The sequence below is a fragment of the Amborella trichopoda genome, chromosome 9 (genome assembly GCF_054954075.1).
Source record: "Amborella trichopoda isolate Santa Cruz 75 chromosome 9, AtrichopodaSantaCruz75HAP2 v2.0, whole genome shotgun sequence".
In the NCBI taxonomy this organism is placed as follows: Eukaryota; Viridiplantae; Streptophyta; class Magnoliopsida; order Amborellales; family Amborellaceae; genus Amborella; species Amborella trichopoda.
In genome coordinates, this window is record NC_142344.1 from 56,979,844 (window position 1) to 56,994,914 (window position 15,071).

At 37.6% G+C, this 15,071-nt stretch overlaps 2 protein-coding genes across 3 annotated transcripts; one reads left to right on the top strand and one right to left on the bottom strand.

The window, feature by feature from the left end:
• The first annotated feature begins 289 nt into the window (after positions 1–289).
• LOC18447699 (Sugar isomerase (SIS) family protein) lies at positions 290–1,024 on the top strand. The gene has a single exon (XM_011630041.3). It carries the CDS (start codon positions 378–380, stop codon positions 984–986), a length of 609 nt encoding a protein of 202 aa, XP_011628343.1. The 5' UTR covers positions 290–377; the 3' UTR covers positions 987–1,024.
• Positions 1,025–2,720: 1,696 nt separating this feature from the next.
• CPFTSY (signal recognition particle receptor protein, chloroplast (FTSY)) lies at positions 2,721–13,501 on the bottom strand. Of its 2 annotated transcripts, XM_006857791.4 has the most exons (11): positions 12,981–13,501; positions 7,820–7,924; positions 7,595–7,668; positions 7,426–7,484; positions 7,188–7,225; positions 6,789–6,909; positions 6,591–6,659; positions 6,409–6,491; positions 3,473–3,541; positions 3,222–3,284; positions 2,721–3,122 (listed from the first exon to the last, which is right to left on the bottom strand). In XM_006857791.4, the coding sequence occupies exons 1-11, from the start codon at positions 13,392–13,394 to the stop codon at positions 3,009–3,011; spliced, it is 1,209 nt and encodes a 402-aa protein (XP_006857853.1). In that variant the 5' UTR covers positions 13,395–13,501; the 3' UTR covers positions 2,721–3,008. The 2 variants fall into 2 exon arrangements, with proteins under 2 accessions (XP_006857853.1, XP_088704527.1); XM_088848401.1 differs by lacking the exon at positions 6,591–6,659.
• Positions 13,502–15,071: the final 1,570 nt, after the last annotated feature.

A 15,071-nucleotide genomic window follows, 5' to 3' on the forward strand; every position in this document is an offset into this window, starting at 1 on the left:
ATTATTGTAAAAGTATAAAAGTGTCACAAAAAAAAAAAGGTTTTATGACTAGCCCAAACCATGCAATTTCACAGATTTTAAATTAGATTATTGTAAAAGTATAAAAGTGTCACCAAAAAAAAAAAGGTTTTATGACTAGCCCAAACCATGCAATTTTCACATGTAATGAGTGATTGTGACCTTCTCGGAACAAAGATGAGATAATTGCTGTAAAATCCCTAAACCCTAAAATCCAAGATAATCCAACCTCGTCTATTGTCTTGTTCTGAAAGAACACTTGGCCAGTTCCAACCACAATCCTGCCTAATCAATTCTAGAGATAAGGCAACCTCCAGAAGAGAGAAAGAGAGAGAGAAGAGTGTGATCAGCCACTGGGAATGGAGGAGAGAGGCATGGCCAAGGTAGCCCAACACATCTGCAACCGCATCCAATCCGTCTTCCAAGAGAGTTCAACCCCTAACCTCCACCACCCAACCCCCCTCGATGCGCTTGTGGCGGAGCTTTCGGCCCATGCCACCCGCGGGGCGCGAGTCGTGGTTCATGGTGTGGGACGCGAGGGCCTCATGATGCGGGCCTTTGCGATGCGCCTCGCCCACCTCGGCATGCAGTCCCACTGCGTCGGCGACGTCACGTGCCCGTGCGTAGGCGAGGGGGACCTCTTGATCGCGAGTGCTGGGCCGGGCGGCTTCTCAACTGTGAACGCGATCTGCACGGTGGCAAGGGAGGCAGGGGCGCGAGTGATGGTGATCACGGCGCAGCCCGAGGGGCAGGCCGCGGGGCTTGCCGATAGAGTGGTGGTGGTGCCGGCGCGAACTATGGCAGATGATGAGGATGATAAATTTGGGGGAGATGAAGAGGTGTTGATGATGGGGAGCTTGTATGAGGGGGCTCTGTTTGTGTTATTTGAGATGGTGGTGTTTAGGGTTTCCAAGGTCCTTGGGCAGACACCTGATGCCATTAGAGCCAGGCACACCAACCTTGAGTAGACTGTTTACCTCACTTGTATATACATTTCCTTCCTCTCTTTTGTGCTTTGGGTCTTCTCCCCAGTTAGTTAGTGCTCCTCTCTGGGTGGTGATTTTTTGGACCCTGGACCCAACTCCGGTCTAGGGTTTTGGACCGGGATCCCACCCAAAACTTGGATTCGGACCTGACCCTGTCCTAACTCGGCTCTATGGTTTTGGATCCGAACCCTACCGACCGGGTCCAAAAAATTGGGCCCAATCCGATTGCCACCCCTACTAATGATTTGGTTGTATGGGGTCTCTCCTTCATTTGGGTTTCTCTTCCTTTGGTCTCTCTTATTTGGGTGTTCTGTTTGTTTGTCTCTGTTATTTGGGTTTCTTATTAGGTTTGTATTTGATGTGTTTTTATTTGATTTCTTGTTGGTTCTCTCTCATCTGGGTTCTCAGTTAATCTCTTCTATCTGGGTTCTTTGTTGGGTTTCTCTTTTATTTGCTTTCCTGGTAAGGTTCCTCCTCCTTTTCCTTGTCTCCTTCAATTTGGGTTCCTTCTTGGGTTTTTCTTCCTTTTCTCACACTTGTTTAGGTCATCTTTAGGTTCTCTTCCTTTGGTATCTGTGTTGCTTGGTTCATTTTTTCTTAGTTATCTGGACATATCATGGACTTGTGGATCTCCCTCTCTGTCTGGTCTTTTTATTCCCTCTATCTATGGGGTGCTTGATATGTCTATGGCATTCCCACCTTCCCCAGTCCTGTTTCTTTTTTTGGGTAATGAGGAACTCCTATTGTGTCTCTCACATATATCTTATACCAATTCCTATTCATGGATGTATATCATGTAAATGTTCTATATTTTTTGAATGAGACTTCATATATTTGGAGGCATATAAGCAGTGAGAACTCATACAAGGTGCTTGGCCACAAAGATTTTGGTTTTGTTGGATAATATTCTCTTAGAAAAAGTACATGTAAGATATTCTTGACAAACATTCAATTCTAATTTATGGAAATGTAATGTAATTTGATGCGGACCTCAAAATTTCTTTGGAAAATGCATTTCATGCAACCGAAAACCTCTTAATTGTTGGAAAATCTAATTCTGCCCAACTTGGAATTTGCAGTTCCAAAGATAATATAAATACGTTCAATATGAAATACTAGAAATGTAATTGTCAAAAAATCTATTTCTGCCCAACTTGGAATTTGCAGTTCCAAAGATAATATAAATATGTTCGATATGAAATACTAGAAATGGAAAGGGCAAAACTAGCATCGCAAGATGAACCATTTTTAGGGCTTACATCCATTTCCTATTTGATCCATGATCGTTGAGGTGAGGATCGATTTGCAAGTTCTCGGCAATAGAAGTGCTAAAGCCGCACCTTTACTAAACACTAATAGAAGTGTGATCTAATTGCAATGCTCGGGAGATTTTCTTCTCTTACATGCTATATAGAAATGTAATGGAAAGGTTTCCCCATTTTATTCTAGACATTTATCTCGAGGAACTTGAAAAACTATGCTTGGGTTTTGCCTAAAACAAACAAATGATTGGAAAAATAGGATGTCTTCTCATTCCATGAAGAAACTAAATCCATCTTTTCTCCTTTACATTGATGAGTTTAAGCCTTGAAATAGAGAAATCCAGAGCATGTCATTGAAACTCAACTGGGAACTGAATTAAAAAGAGTGGTTGCTGGTTACACCCCCTTCCCAGACTTCTTAAGCACCCTAATATTAATTTAGAACAAAACAATATTTGTACACAAAAGAGCTTAATTTTACATAACAATCAAATAAGCTTAATTTTACATAGAGTCAGATACAATTGTGGGGTTACATCTAGTATAAATAAAAGAACAAAAATGACTGCAAACAAACTGTCCAGTTGGCTATCTCAACAAGCTTCCGGTGACCTTGACCTATTCTCCACCCTTACCAATTCAAGTACGAAACCACTCTTGCTTGATTTCCATTTTGGTGAAACCAAAGCAATCCAGCTGATTCAATTTTAATGGCCTACTCGATACCACCATGATTGATTACTCAAGAGAAAATTGCATTCACAAACGCCTCAGCATCAAATGGTTGCAGGTCTTCAACTCCCTCACCAACACCAACGAATTTAACTGGAATTCCGAGTTCATCAACAACACTCGCCTGCAAGAACAAAGACTCAGGTCACATTCATCAATCAAATGGTTCAAAAATACCATCTATTTCATTTAGAGAAGTCTTAAGAGGTCCAGGAAAGCATACCACACAGCCCCCTCGAGCCGAGCCATCAAGTTTAGTAAGGATCAAACCGGTGATCCCCACCACCTGTAACCAACAGTTCATATCAACATGGCATCAAATCTACGCAACTTTCAGTTCATTTCAACACAATATGAATGGAAAGTTCTTGATCTGCAAAATGAGTCTCTCTCCAACTCAAACGAGCATTAAGGGAAGACATGGAGCAATTATTTTCCAAGGGGAACCAAGAACACATATAGGAGGTATGGTACCTCATTGAATTCCCTTGCCTGAGGGAGCATATTCAAACCAGTTGTTCCATCCAGTACTAGTAAGACTTCCTGCAACAGGAAACATGGAAACCATTTCTCTTCTCACTTCAGATATATGGATATGCATTCAGTCTTGATCATTGAAAGTAAGAATCTGATAAAAGTCACAGAAGATTTATAACCATGGAACTTTTCTGTCCATGCATGTTTCAGAAGGAAAACTCGGAATCAACCTCCATTCCAATTCCACGCATATTTGCCAAATGTAAGGGAATTTTTCTCTGTTTCTTTTTCTTTTTAGAAAACGTATAGTAACTCATTTTGCAATTCTCATTTTTTATTTTGATCAATTCTCTTCTAACATGCAAATAAGTCTAGCTGACAATTATATCCAAATTCTACTTGAAGGGGTGTTGCTTATAAGACCTTAGGTTGTCCCAGAATCTATTTGAGAAATGCAAAGATCTTATTTGAAGAGGCAATGCTGGAAACCAAGAAGAGTTACAGGTCCTTTCCAAACCATAAATAATGACCACCAATCACTAGGAATGAAATTTTCTGGCTCCCTTAATAAACTCTCAAAATGTTAAAAATATGGCCTGCATGCATGTGCAAATAAGCTGATGCCCAAGGCAGGGTTATCTGTGATGAAGGCGAAACACCTTTTTGACTAATTGGAGGAATCGCTAGTATGTTGCCTTTCATCATCATCATCCGAACTTATCCCAACTATTTGGGGTCACCTACATAAATCCTGTTCCGACCAATATGTTCCCTTTGTGCACATAAGAACAACAGAGCATTGTCATTATCAGTGAAATACGACAGCACCAAATGGCTTTCGCATATAAACCCATCTTGTGCAGCACTTGTATACAAATCTAGACAGGCATAAAATTAATATGCTCATCTCTTAGTGAGCTAGACCAGATAGAACCTTGGAAGGAACATCCATCCTAATCCTTGAGAATATATGCAGACCATATACTTCACAAACTCAAAATAAGCACATGTTTAATATTGCTGAGAAGGGATTTAAAAAATGCCTTTGCTGAAAATTGTTTGAGTACTCTTCTGATATATAACAATTTTTTGTCATTTTTTTTTAAAAAGTAGTTGTCTAGGCACACTTAAGCATCACTGCTGTACTCTATGCTATTGATAATCCTACTTGCAGGTGCTTACGTAGTGGGAAACCATGCTCAATATCAAATATTTGAGCAATTTTAATGGGTTATTTCATATGAAATTATGAATTAAAAGGCCTTCTGGTTGTCACCCAAAGAGGATAGAAAAAATTTCTGTTAAGACAATGATAGTGCTAATTTTCTTGATCTCACAAACGATAGGAGCAAATATAACCTTAACTAGGCCAAATATATTATGGGTGGTTTGTATAAGGCTGAGACCCCAAACAACCAAAGTAGGGCACACATTCAAATTGTGTCGAAAGATGTTTTAGTATTGGAAATCTTTGTGATAGCCTCAAAATTTATTTTCATCTCTAATTATAAGATTTAATGCTCCAAAAATAGTGTGGATCAAGCAGATTTATAGACGCTTGAGACTCTTGAAATGTACCGGTGCAGAAAATGCATTACAAGATGCACTATTTCCATAACTTGAAATCCATTTTTTCATATCCATACATCTTGAGGTCGAGATGATCGATTTGAAGATTTTTGGGTATCGAAACAACCTCTTCTAGTGAATTTTTGAGGCGCACCTTAATGACGCATAGAAGAATAAACCTTGGACCATACCCATAAGATTGCTTCTTTTTAATGGAAATAAAAGTTTAGTGAAACTAAAAACATGAATAAAAAAAAAGGGATCTTGGAATATTATCTAATAAAAGAATAGTTGGAATTAGGGACTCGAGACCAGGAAGAGAACAAATGGTGGGATCAAGAAGATCTTAGACCAGATACTAAATATCAGGAAGATTTTGGATCAAATGTAAAAAACCAAAAAGATGTTGAATTTGATGATTTCACAACATTCATATTGACAATGGCGTGTTCTACCGATATAATTTGATCGTAGATAAATAGATCTATTTCCTCCGGTCCACAAGTTTGGTTCGATCCTTTACTTCACTCAAACAATTGGTTGGCTGGATCCACTATCACAGACACAAGAAATATGTTTTATTCTTAATGGAATTGATATTCAAAATGTTAAGAAATATAAATAAAATGAATATTTTGAATTCAAATAAAAAAATCTAATAAAATAAATAAAAATAAAATAAGAATCTAATATAGAATTGACACATTGAATTGACTTACTTTATTTGAATATTCTATTCAATTTCTCTTTTCAATTTCCAGTATCTAATAGTTGAATTGTCTAGAGCCCCACCCTTATCTATACTTTTTCCAATATATTATAAGGGCAGGCACCAGTGGCCACATGAAATACATCAGCATTTTGAAGAACACCAGAGATATACATCAAATGAAACTCTAATAAAAGATATTCTTGTGATCTATTGATACTCCAATCAATCACTACACGTGGGGCTGAGGGAGGAGGGGTGTTCATTATCAATCTCCTATTGTGAGTTTTTTAGGTTGGGAAAGTACTATATGAGAAGGCTCTTACATGGAAAAACATTAGAAATTCGATCTCCATTCCCTTCAACCTTGATTGCAGCTTAAACAGGGAAATCAAACTTTAAACACTTGATAGATGATGGAGTTCAGCCTTCACATGGTTTTCATATGAGAAGGATTCTCATACAATATACTTCTCTTCTAACCTAGTCTAGTAATTCATAATGTAAACATAAAAGAGTGATAGAGAGCATGGGCATGACAAAGGTACGCACATGCGATTAAATAGAAACTGCTAAAAAATTGCAAGAAAAGTTCACACATAAATCCCAGCATGCATAAGTTCACAAAGAAAAGAAAAGATGCATATGTTCATACATTAGGTGCACCAGGAATGAGTTTGCTAATAGCTCTCTTGCATGCGCTCAACTCTTCCATTAGACTGTAGTTAGTGTGCAAACCTATAAGAAAATAAGAGAAAGAGATCATGAAAATGCCATTGACAAACAAATATTAATAAACTATACCATAAGATAGGTCAAATGGTTCCATGCACTTACGCCCAGATGTATCACATAGAACCACATCAAAACCTTCTTGTTTTCCACGTTTAACAGCCTGGGATAAAACTATCCAAAACACATCCATAAGAATTCATGAAAGCACCGGTTCTAGTAAACTGACACTACAAGTAGTATCAGATTACTCAAATTAGCCAATCTAGAATTTGAACTTCATCATGGTTTTCAGTGGAATACCTGATGCTGCTTTAACTTTCTCTCCTTCACCTACAACTATCTCTGATCCTGTCCTCTCTGCCCATACCTCCAATTGATCACTAGCAGCAGCCCGAAATGTATCACCTGCTGCCATTAGGACCTGTCAATATCAGAGAAAACAGCTTAAACTTACCATGATATAGGGCCGTAAAACACCCGATATCAAGTAGTGAAATATTAAATACTCGAATTGTACTGCTTGATTCATGTTGTTCCTTCCATTTAAGCTTGCTTTTCTTTTTTTTTTGAACTTTTACAAGTGCCTTTTATTCAGTCTCAAAGGATATCGAATAAGTATTAGATAAGCACAGTTCACCAGCTTAGAAGTTTCTGAGGAACAATGATTTTAAAGCATTTTATTGTTTGGGAGAATGTTACCTTTATACCTTCATTCTTTAATCTATGGGCAAGCTTTCCTGCAAGGAAAACAAGTAGGTAACTGATCATAGAGCACACATTCAATTCACTTGACATTTTGATGAATACATCAGAAATCTCCATTTGAATATATTAAAAATCACAATCCTCAAGTCCTACAAGAATCCATAGTTTATAGCCAAAAGAACTTTATACTGCTCAACAAAAAAAGGAAAATACTGGACTTTTCATGTATTACCGAGAGATGTTGTTTTACCCCCTCCATTTACACCCACAACCATGATTACAGCTGGTCGTCTGCAAATTCAACAAAGCAAATTTAGACGGTAGAAAATGCATATGAGAAGGAATCAGTCCAGAGTCCAAAAAAAAAAAAAATGAAGACATTGCAGACCATGGAAAAAAACCTGAATCCTAGCTGAAGGTCTGACTTGTTGGCTTTGCTTGTCAACAATTCAAGAACATATCTCTTCAAAGCAGACTGAAGAAAACCCATTTCCCAAGATGGTGAATGGATATTGCATCCATTGTCAAATTTATAGAATTTGCAAATATACGATGGTATTCAAGTTCAAACCATCACTAGTACAATTCCAGAAAATATGACATCAGGGAAAGACCCACCATTATACCTTTATCTCATCTCCAGATTTGAGCTTGCCTGCTAATATTTCCTCTCGCAAGCTTTCCACAATTTTAATTGAGATCTTTGGGCCAAAATCAGAGACCAGTAAAGCCTACACAAATGTAAAATTACATCACTGTGCAAGCACACAATGGTTTTATCCAACAAGATAAGTAACATGCAAAACTACGAAGTAAAACATCATACGCACTAGTTCACATACTCAACATGCACCCAGAGAGAGAGAGAGAGAGAGAGAGAGAGAGAGAGAGAGAGAGCCCATAACTTGAACACATAAAACACTAATAAATCTAAAACAATATTGTATGCAACACGATGGTATGAAATGTTGGGAAAAGCTTACCATGTGTCTCCATTCACATATGACTTACATGTGTCTAGACTCTAGAGACCCACAACCAACCGATCTTTTGATCAGATGGATGACAGTAAGGCAAAAATAATGTCATGCAACAATTGTGGCCTGACAAACTCAGCTGGTGCCAGCCTATGACAGTTTTCTCAGCTCACTCCCAGCCTTCCTATCAATTTCCAATCACTGGATGGCTCCACATACATGTAAGAAAGCTTGCCCATAAATGTTTATGTTAATTATATGTGTCACCTGAGTTCTTTTATAGCAACACTATGGAGGTCAACAATGATAATAATTTGTGTGCCTTTGCCTAAAGTTATTCATGACTTTCTCTCTAGGGACACCATTCGATGTGCCACCATACACATATAATTTGCATATGCCTATGGCCCCACATCCATTCAATCATAATCAGATTGTTGGGAGTGAGCTAAGTACAATGTCATAGGCTAGAGTCAGTATATTTTTTGCATCAATTTTGTGTGAAAAAAATCTCATCACGGACATGCTATGTCTATGACGGTCTTTAATCCACGCCGTCTGAAACAATCCGACGGCTCCGAGCCTATGGGCAAAAATACTGTTCATTTTCACCCATAAGCGCTTTGTAGTCTCTTCCATATGTATAGGATCATGTTAGGGTGCTCATCCTATGGAATAATTTATCATTGTACTCAACAAAATTTGGACACCTTTGTACCCTTGTTTTGTACATGGAGCATTTTTTCAGCAAGGGTATTTTGATCATTAGGAGGGGTGTGACGTCATCCACAAGGGGTGTGACATACCTATAAGGACCACAAATTTTCCCAGTCATGAGATGCGAAGGGTATTTTGATCATTAGGAGGGGTGTGACGTCATCCACAAAGGTTGTGACATACCTATAAGGACCACAAATTTTCCCAGTCATGAGATGCGCACGGCAATAGTATATAGAAGAGGCCTAACGCCGTATGTGTAGAAAAGGCCTAGCGTCATGTGTGTAGAAGAGGCCTAGCACCGTGAGTGTAGAGAGAGAGGAGGAAGAGCAACACCGCGCGTGTAAAGAGGTATCGCCACGCGCGTAAGGAGTATCACTGCGCGTGAATCTGAGAAATAACGCCACGCGTATAAAGAGGTATCGCCTCGCACGAGAGGAGTATCGCCGTGCGCGAATAAGAGTAACGCCACTCGTGAAAAGGAGTAACGCCACGCGTGAAAAAGAGTAACATTGCACGTGTAAAGAGTTATTGCCACGTGTGTAAGAGGTATCGCCGCCCGTGAATTTGAGGGCTAACGCCGTGCGTGAAGGCCAGAAAGGGGTAATGTCGCGCGAGAAGAGAAGTTAACGCTGTGCTTGTGTCAATATTACTTGTAAGACTAGTTTAATATGAACAAGGTTTGTATAAAGATTTGTATTGGTTTGTGAAACATTAAGTGTTCTTTGAAGCATGTTAAATTTGAGAATGAGAATTTCCAGAACTGTGACTGTTCTTGATTCATATTTTCCAATGGTCAGATGGTGTCCAAATGGGGCCAAACAAGTTTCGAATGGAAGATATGCTTGTCTATTTCTATTTTGCTTTTTACACCATGTTAAAATTTCGTATGAGTTACGAGATATGCCCCAAGAAGTGAGGTATGTCACTGTCCATTGTTGCTGGGATTTCCAGCAACTGTCACCTTTTTTGCGCCAAGCTTTTGATCTATCAAACGATGTCCAAACGTCTTCAAACCACCACCATTTGAAAGATATATGAATGAACTTAAAGTTGCATGTTGAACTTCTTTTGAAATTTCCCATCGATTAAGAGTTATGCCCCGAAATGTGAGGGTATATCACTGTTCATGGTTGCAGGAAATTCCAGCAACTGTCACTCACCTTGTGCCGAGCTTTTGACCTGTTAAACGATGTCCAAACACCTTCAAACTGCCGCCGTTTTAAAGATCTATGTGTGAGCTTATAGTTGCATGTTTAAATCATTTTAAAATTCTCCCTAGATTAGGAGTTACGCCTCCAAGAAGAAGGGTACGTCACCGGTACACACCACCGAAATTGTAGTCCTACGCTCGTATTGTGTTACCTTTTACTGGATTACTCACTAAGCAACTCATGTGGTGCAGTGTTATCTTTGATAAGCGATAAGCGTGAGTGCTATGCGATAATTTTCATGTAATGAATTCTAAATGCCATAGTGTTACGTGGATGGTGCTATGTAACTATGAGTTATATGAAAATTTATAAATGCCTTGCTACTGTGATAGTTCCATGACGAATGTTACATGACAAGTGCCGTAATGCTAATGCTGACTGCTAAGCGTAATTGCAATGGGATAGCTCTCATATCATGGATGCTTCATACTAGGTGTCATAATGTTATGTGACTGTTGGATAGTTCTGAGTAAGACTCAAACTTTGCATGATGAAAATTTGAATTATCCATCATAAGGCACTGATTTAGCATGAACGAATTTAATGCTTGAGCATGATATGATGCTGTGATAATGACCACTACGCAATGGGACACCTATTGGTAGTGGGTACTGTTCAGTTATAGTACTGTGATACTAGCCACTACGCTATGGGGCACTCATCGGTAGTGGATACTGTTATACTGATACCGCACGCTACATGATGGGACACTCATTGGTAGTGGATACTATTACACTGAAAAAAGTGATGCCGACAATGTTCCCTAACTTGCTGAATGATAGGATGGGGTTAGGTGAAAATGAAATGGGAGGGTTGCACCCCCCCGAAGTTTATATGATGAGACTAGTGAGTGATGCCTTGTAAGGTAAGTACCTATCGAAAACCACAATGCGCGCTGGGGACCGTGTGCGTGAGTATGAGGGCATTACGAAGTGGATTTACTCACTTGTCATTGCCCTCCCTCTTGAGGTAGGGTAAAAGTCCTAAGCAATGGGATTGACTTAGCCTAATGAATAGGGCGTCTACTTCGGGAGTAGGGGAAACTAAGGAGTTTGTGGTTAATGTTTGAATAGTGAATGTGAATGCTGATGATTGTAACGATTGAATGATAACTGACATTTGAATATGATGCTTGTAAGTAATACATTAATCTTATTTCTGATTTACATGACTGTTGTTTTATAACTTCTTATAATTGGAAGAATTGCTTATGATGTATGAATAGACTCATTAACGATGCATAGCACCTAGATTTACTTACTGGGCTTTTTAGCACATTCCCCTGCATCTCCCCTCTTGTAGATTGATAACGCCAGGTCGAGGGCCAAGAGCTCGTGTTCTGCAGTTGGAAGCTGAAGTCCTTTTTACTTGAGAAGAAACCTAGATCTTGTATGTAATTGAAAAGTTTAGCCCTGAATTTTGTTTATTTTGGATAAATGTATTATTGGGGCTTGATGCCCCAGACTCAGGTGTAACATTTTTTGAAGAAATTTCATGTAGTGTAGTTTTATGATGTATGAACTTTCCCCAAATTTTAAATATTTATCTGTACTTAGAATTATTGATTTTCGTTATTTTCCATGGTTTGTTTTGATTACCGAATAGAGGTGTTGAGTCCACTCCAACCTGAGTGACATACGCTACCTTGAGATCACGAACCTACACTCGGTCACCCTCCGTCGCATACGGTAAAGGGATGGGGGCAAGGTCGTGACAATAACCCACATGGAGCATACTAGTGGCATTTAATGCTCCATGTGGATGATGTCACACCCATGTGGATGACGTCACACTCATCCTAATGACCAAAAATACCCTTACTAAAAAAAGCCTCCATATACAAAACAAGGATATATATGTGTCCAAATTTTGTTGAGTACAATAATAAATTACTCCATAGCGTAAGCACCCTAACATAATCCTATATATATATATATATATATATGATAATTTAAAAATGGGGATTGTCTACAATGAAACTATTTACCTTTGATACAAAGAGGTCACAATTACTTTGGGTGTGTCACAAAGTTAAAAAAAAAAATTTTTGAAGTTTGAACTTAGTCAATGAAATAAATGCAGCATCCAATTTCGCATCCAATGATCAAATTAATTGTGACTACCTTGTACCAAAGGTAATTGGTCTTATTGTATAATTTTTCTTAAAAAAATGATATATATTAGAAAAAAGTTCTCGACTTTATTTAGCCCAATCAAATCATGGTTCGGCTAGACAATACCAATCAAATATTGATCTTGTTTTCAACCAAACTAGGCCTAGCTTAGCAGCCCAAACGGTTAGACCAAGTGGTTCAGTCTGGTCATGATAACTATGGTCGTACTACACAGAATGCCAGTTCATCTCAATCTGATATATTATATGCAGAAATGACAGTTTATGACAATTCAACAAAAATGTCTTATTCACTTAAGCCACAGATGAAATCAGGAAAGAGCAGAGTCATAAAAATCACAGCACAAAAAAAAACAATACAAATAAGCAAATAGCATAGGTGGCAAATAACACACATTAAATTTCATGGAAATTCAAGTATAGTTTAGTATGGATGACAATCAAAAAAATAAAAATAATGTTAAAAAAATAAATAAATAAATAAAATCCAATAAATGCACATGAAATTATCGTTTCTTTTTGTATTGGGGTATACTAAATAATTTCAAATAACAATATTATTTTAATAATTCTGTGACGTCGCACGAGTTTGATAATCCACCAAAATTCATAAACAAATCTTAATAACTGGTTAGTTTCTAAACTCTAATTCAACAACAGTAGGAGCAGTGATGAGAATTAAAGAAGAGGTTTCAGAGGAATTAAAAAAAAAAAAAAAGTGAAAAAAGAATCGCAGAGTAGATACCTCTTCAAGTTCGTCCAAGACGCGATCAGTGTCGGCCAAGTTCCAGTACAAGAGAAGCTCATCAATAACTGCCAGATTGTCTCTGGTTTTCGAAAAACCAGAGAAAAGCTTCTCAACATCGCTCTTTGCTTTCTCTTTCAAAAGACGCCCTAATTTGGTGAAAAACCCCGCCTGTGCGGCTTCACACCTGAACCTCTTCAAGCTCCTCCATGATTGACTCCATGAAGCTCGTCGTCTAGGGTTATGAACACTCGGGGAACCGAAGAGAGAGAAAGTAGAGTTGGCAAGAGATTGTGTTGGAGAGAGACATCGTCCAAGATGTAGAGGGAGGAGAGAAAATGAGGAATTAGAGAGAGAAAACAATGGAGAGGGGGTAGAGCGAGAAAACTTTAGAGAGAGAGAGGGAGAAGCCATGAACAGCACTCTATCCCTTCGTCGTTGTTCCTATGCGTTCGCTCTGCAAATTTGATGGGCCCGAGCTTTACTCAAACGGGTTTGGAATTTGAAAGATTATCGTACATGCTCTTTACAATTGTTTCTTTTCTTTTTTTAAAGGAAAAACAAAATTTCATAAAGTTTATTTATTTATTTATTTATTTAAAAAAAAAAATCAAAAAAAATTTCTAATGATGCAAGACATGTCAATCTATTAAATATTATACTTCATGATTAAGGCCGATTGTGATCTCCTTCTATAAAAAATAAATAGTCTCATAGCATACAATCCATTATTTTAACGTTGCAATAAGGTTGTCGGTCTCTAAAATTAGTGTTGTGATTCCTTATTTGGATGGCTAATTTGAATGGGGCGAAATAAGTTCCTATAGGTCCCAGCCCGGTTTCCCCTAAAACTGTCTTACTTTTTTTTTTTTCTTTTTCTTTAAGTTCATCTATTATTTTATTTGATCATCTCTAAACCTCCACCCCGATGTTGGAATGTTGGGCAGCCCATTCTTTCCTAAAAAGTACTCTTTTTTTTGTATTCTTTTTCATAAGCTTTTATTTTATTTTATTTATTTTTCATATTTTTTGGATCATTATCCAACACAGATATGTTGCTGATTTGAGTTACATTTGACTGATTCTATAGTGTACTATTCCATTTTAAAAACATATTATTTAAATTAAAAAATTAAAAATAAAAATAATAAAATAAGCAAGAATTTGGTGGTTTGGTCGATCTAGATCATCGACGTGCCCAATTCTCTTATTGATTTGGGTTAGTACCTATACATTGGATCAATTCTCAGTTTTGTCAATACCGAATACATATTATATATTATGTTTGAAATTTCAATTATATCTGATGGAGTAAGTTTATCTCGGATTGGACACCATGAGATCGTCACATTTTTTTGTATGAAGTTCACGTATGGCCTGAGATCCTCACATTTTTTTGCATGAAGTTCACATATGGCCTGAGTCGATGAATTATGAAGTTAGATATTGGGATGTGTCATTTTTCTACATAAAGTCTGAAGATATTTTTTTAAAAAAATTAAATGCATTTAATGGTACAGTCTCAACTGCTTGATTTAATTACGATTAATGGTAGGAAAATGGTTTGATAGCTTTATCAAAAAAAATAAATCTTTACTTCATAACTCATCGAAAATTGCAAGTTAAGCATTGGAAAACCTTTACACCGATAATCTCGACTTGAATATTATGGTTGTAAACAAATTAGGATTTCAAACTCTAAAAATAATATATATTGTAACAAATTATCTAGACCGTCTATTTTGATTTAAAATAAATCTGTAAAATCTGTACTGTTTCTTAAGCTTCAAAAATTATTATCTATATTAAAAGTTGATTTAGATCCATCATGAAGATTTATGTTGCCGAAGGTGCTTTCCAAATGAGCATTTGGGGTGCTGCTTTACTTTGTATCCATAAAGCTGAGGCCCTATAGAAACTTCATCCTTAATTGTATCTCTTTTGGACCCATGCAGATCAATAGGTCTTGTTGGGTTTATGTAGTCTTTAAAGACCTTATGAGTGCTTGTAAAATGAAATGATATAGTGGAACATGAACTCAGTGGGAGTGTGGTCCCTCGTGGACCATACTAAGCAAAAGATGTTTGCAGA

What these genes read in the sequence shown, in the direction of transcription:
- CPFTSY (XM_006857791.4), bottom strand. Translation starts at nt 13,394, where the DNA reads ATGGCTTCTCCCTCTCTCTCTCTAAAGTTTTCTCGCTCTACCCCCTCT. An exon ending in TAAAGAATGAAGGTATAAAG is followed by an intron (nt 6,910 to 7,187) that starts GTAACATTCTCC and finishes TGATATTGACAG; the next exon opens with GTCCTAATGGCAGCAGGTGA. An exon ending in TCATTCCTGGTGCACCTAAT is followed by an intron (nt 3,542 to 6,408) that starts GTATGAACATAT and finishes TTCCTGTTGCAG; the next exon opens with GAAGTCTTACTAGTACTGGA.
- LOC18447699 (XM_011630041.3), top strand. Translation starts at nt 378, where the DNA reads ATGGAGGAGAGAGGCATGGCCAAGGTAGCCCAACACATCTGCAACCGC.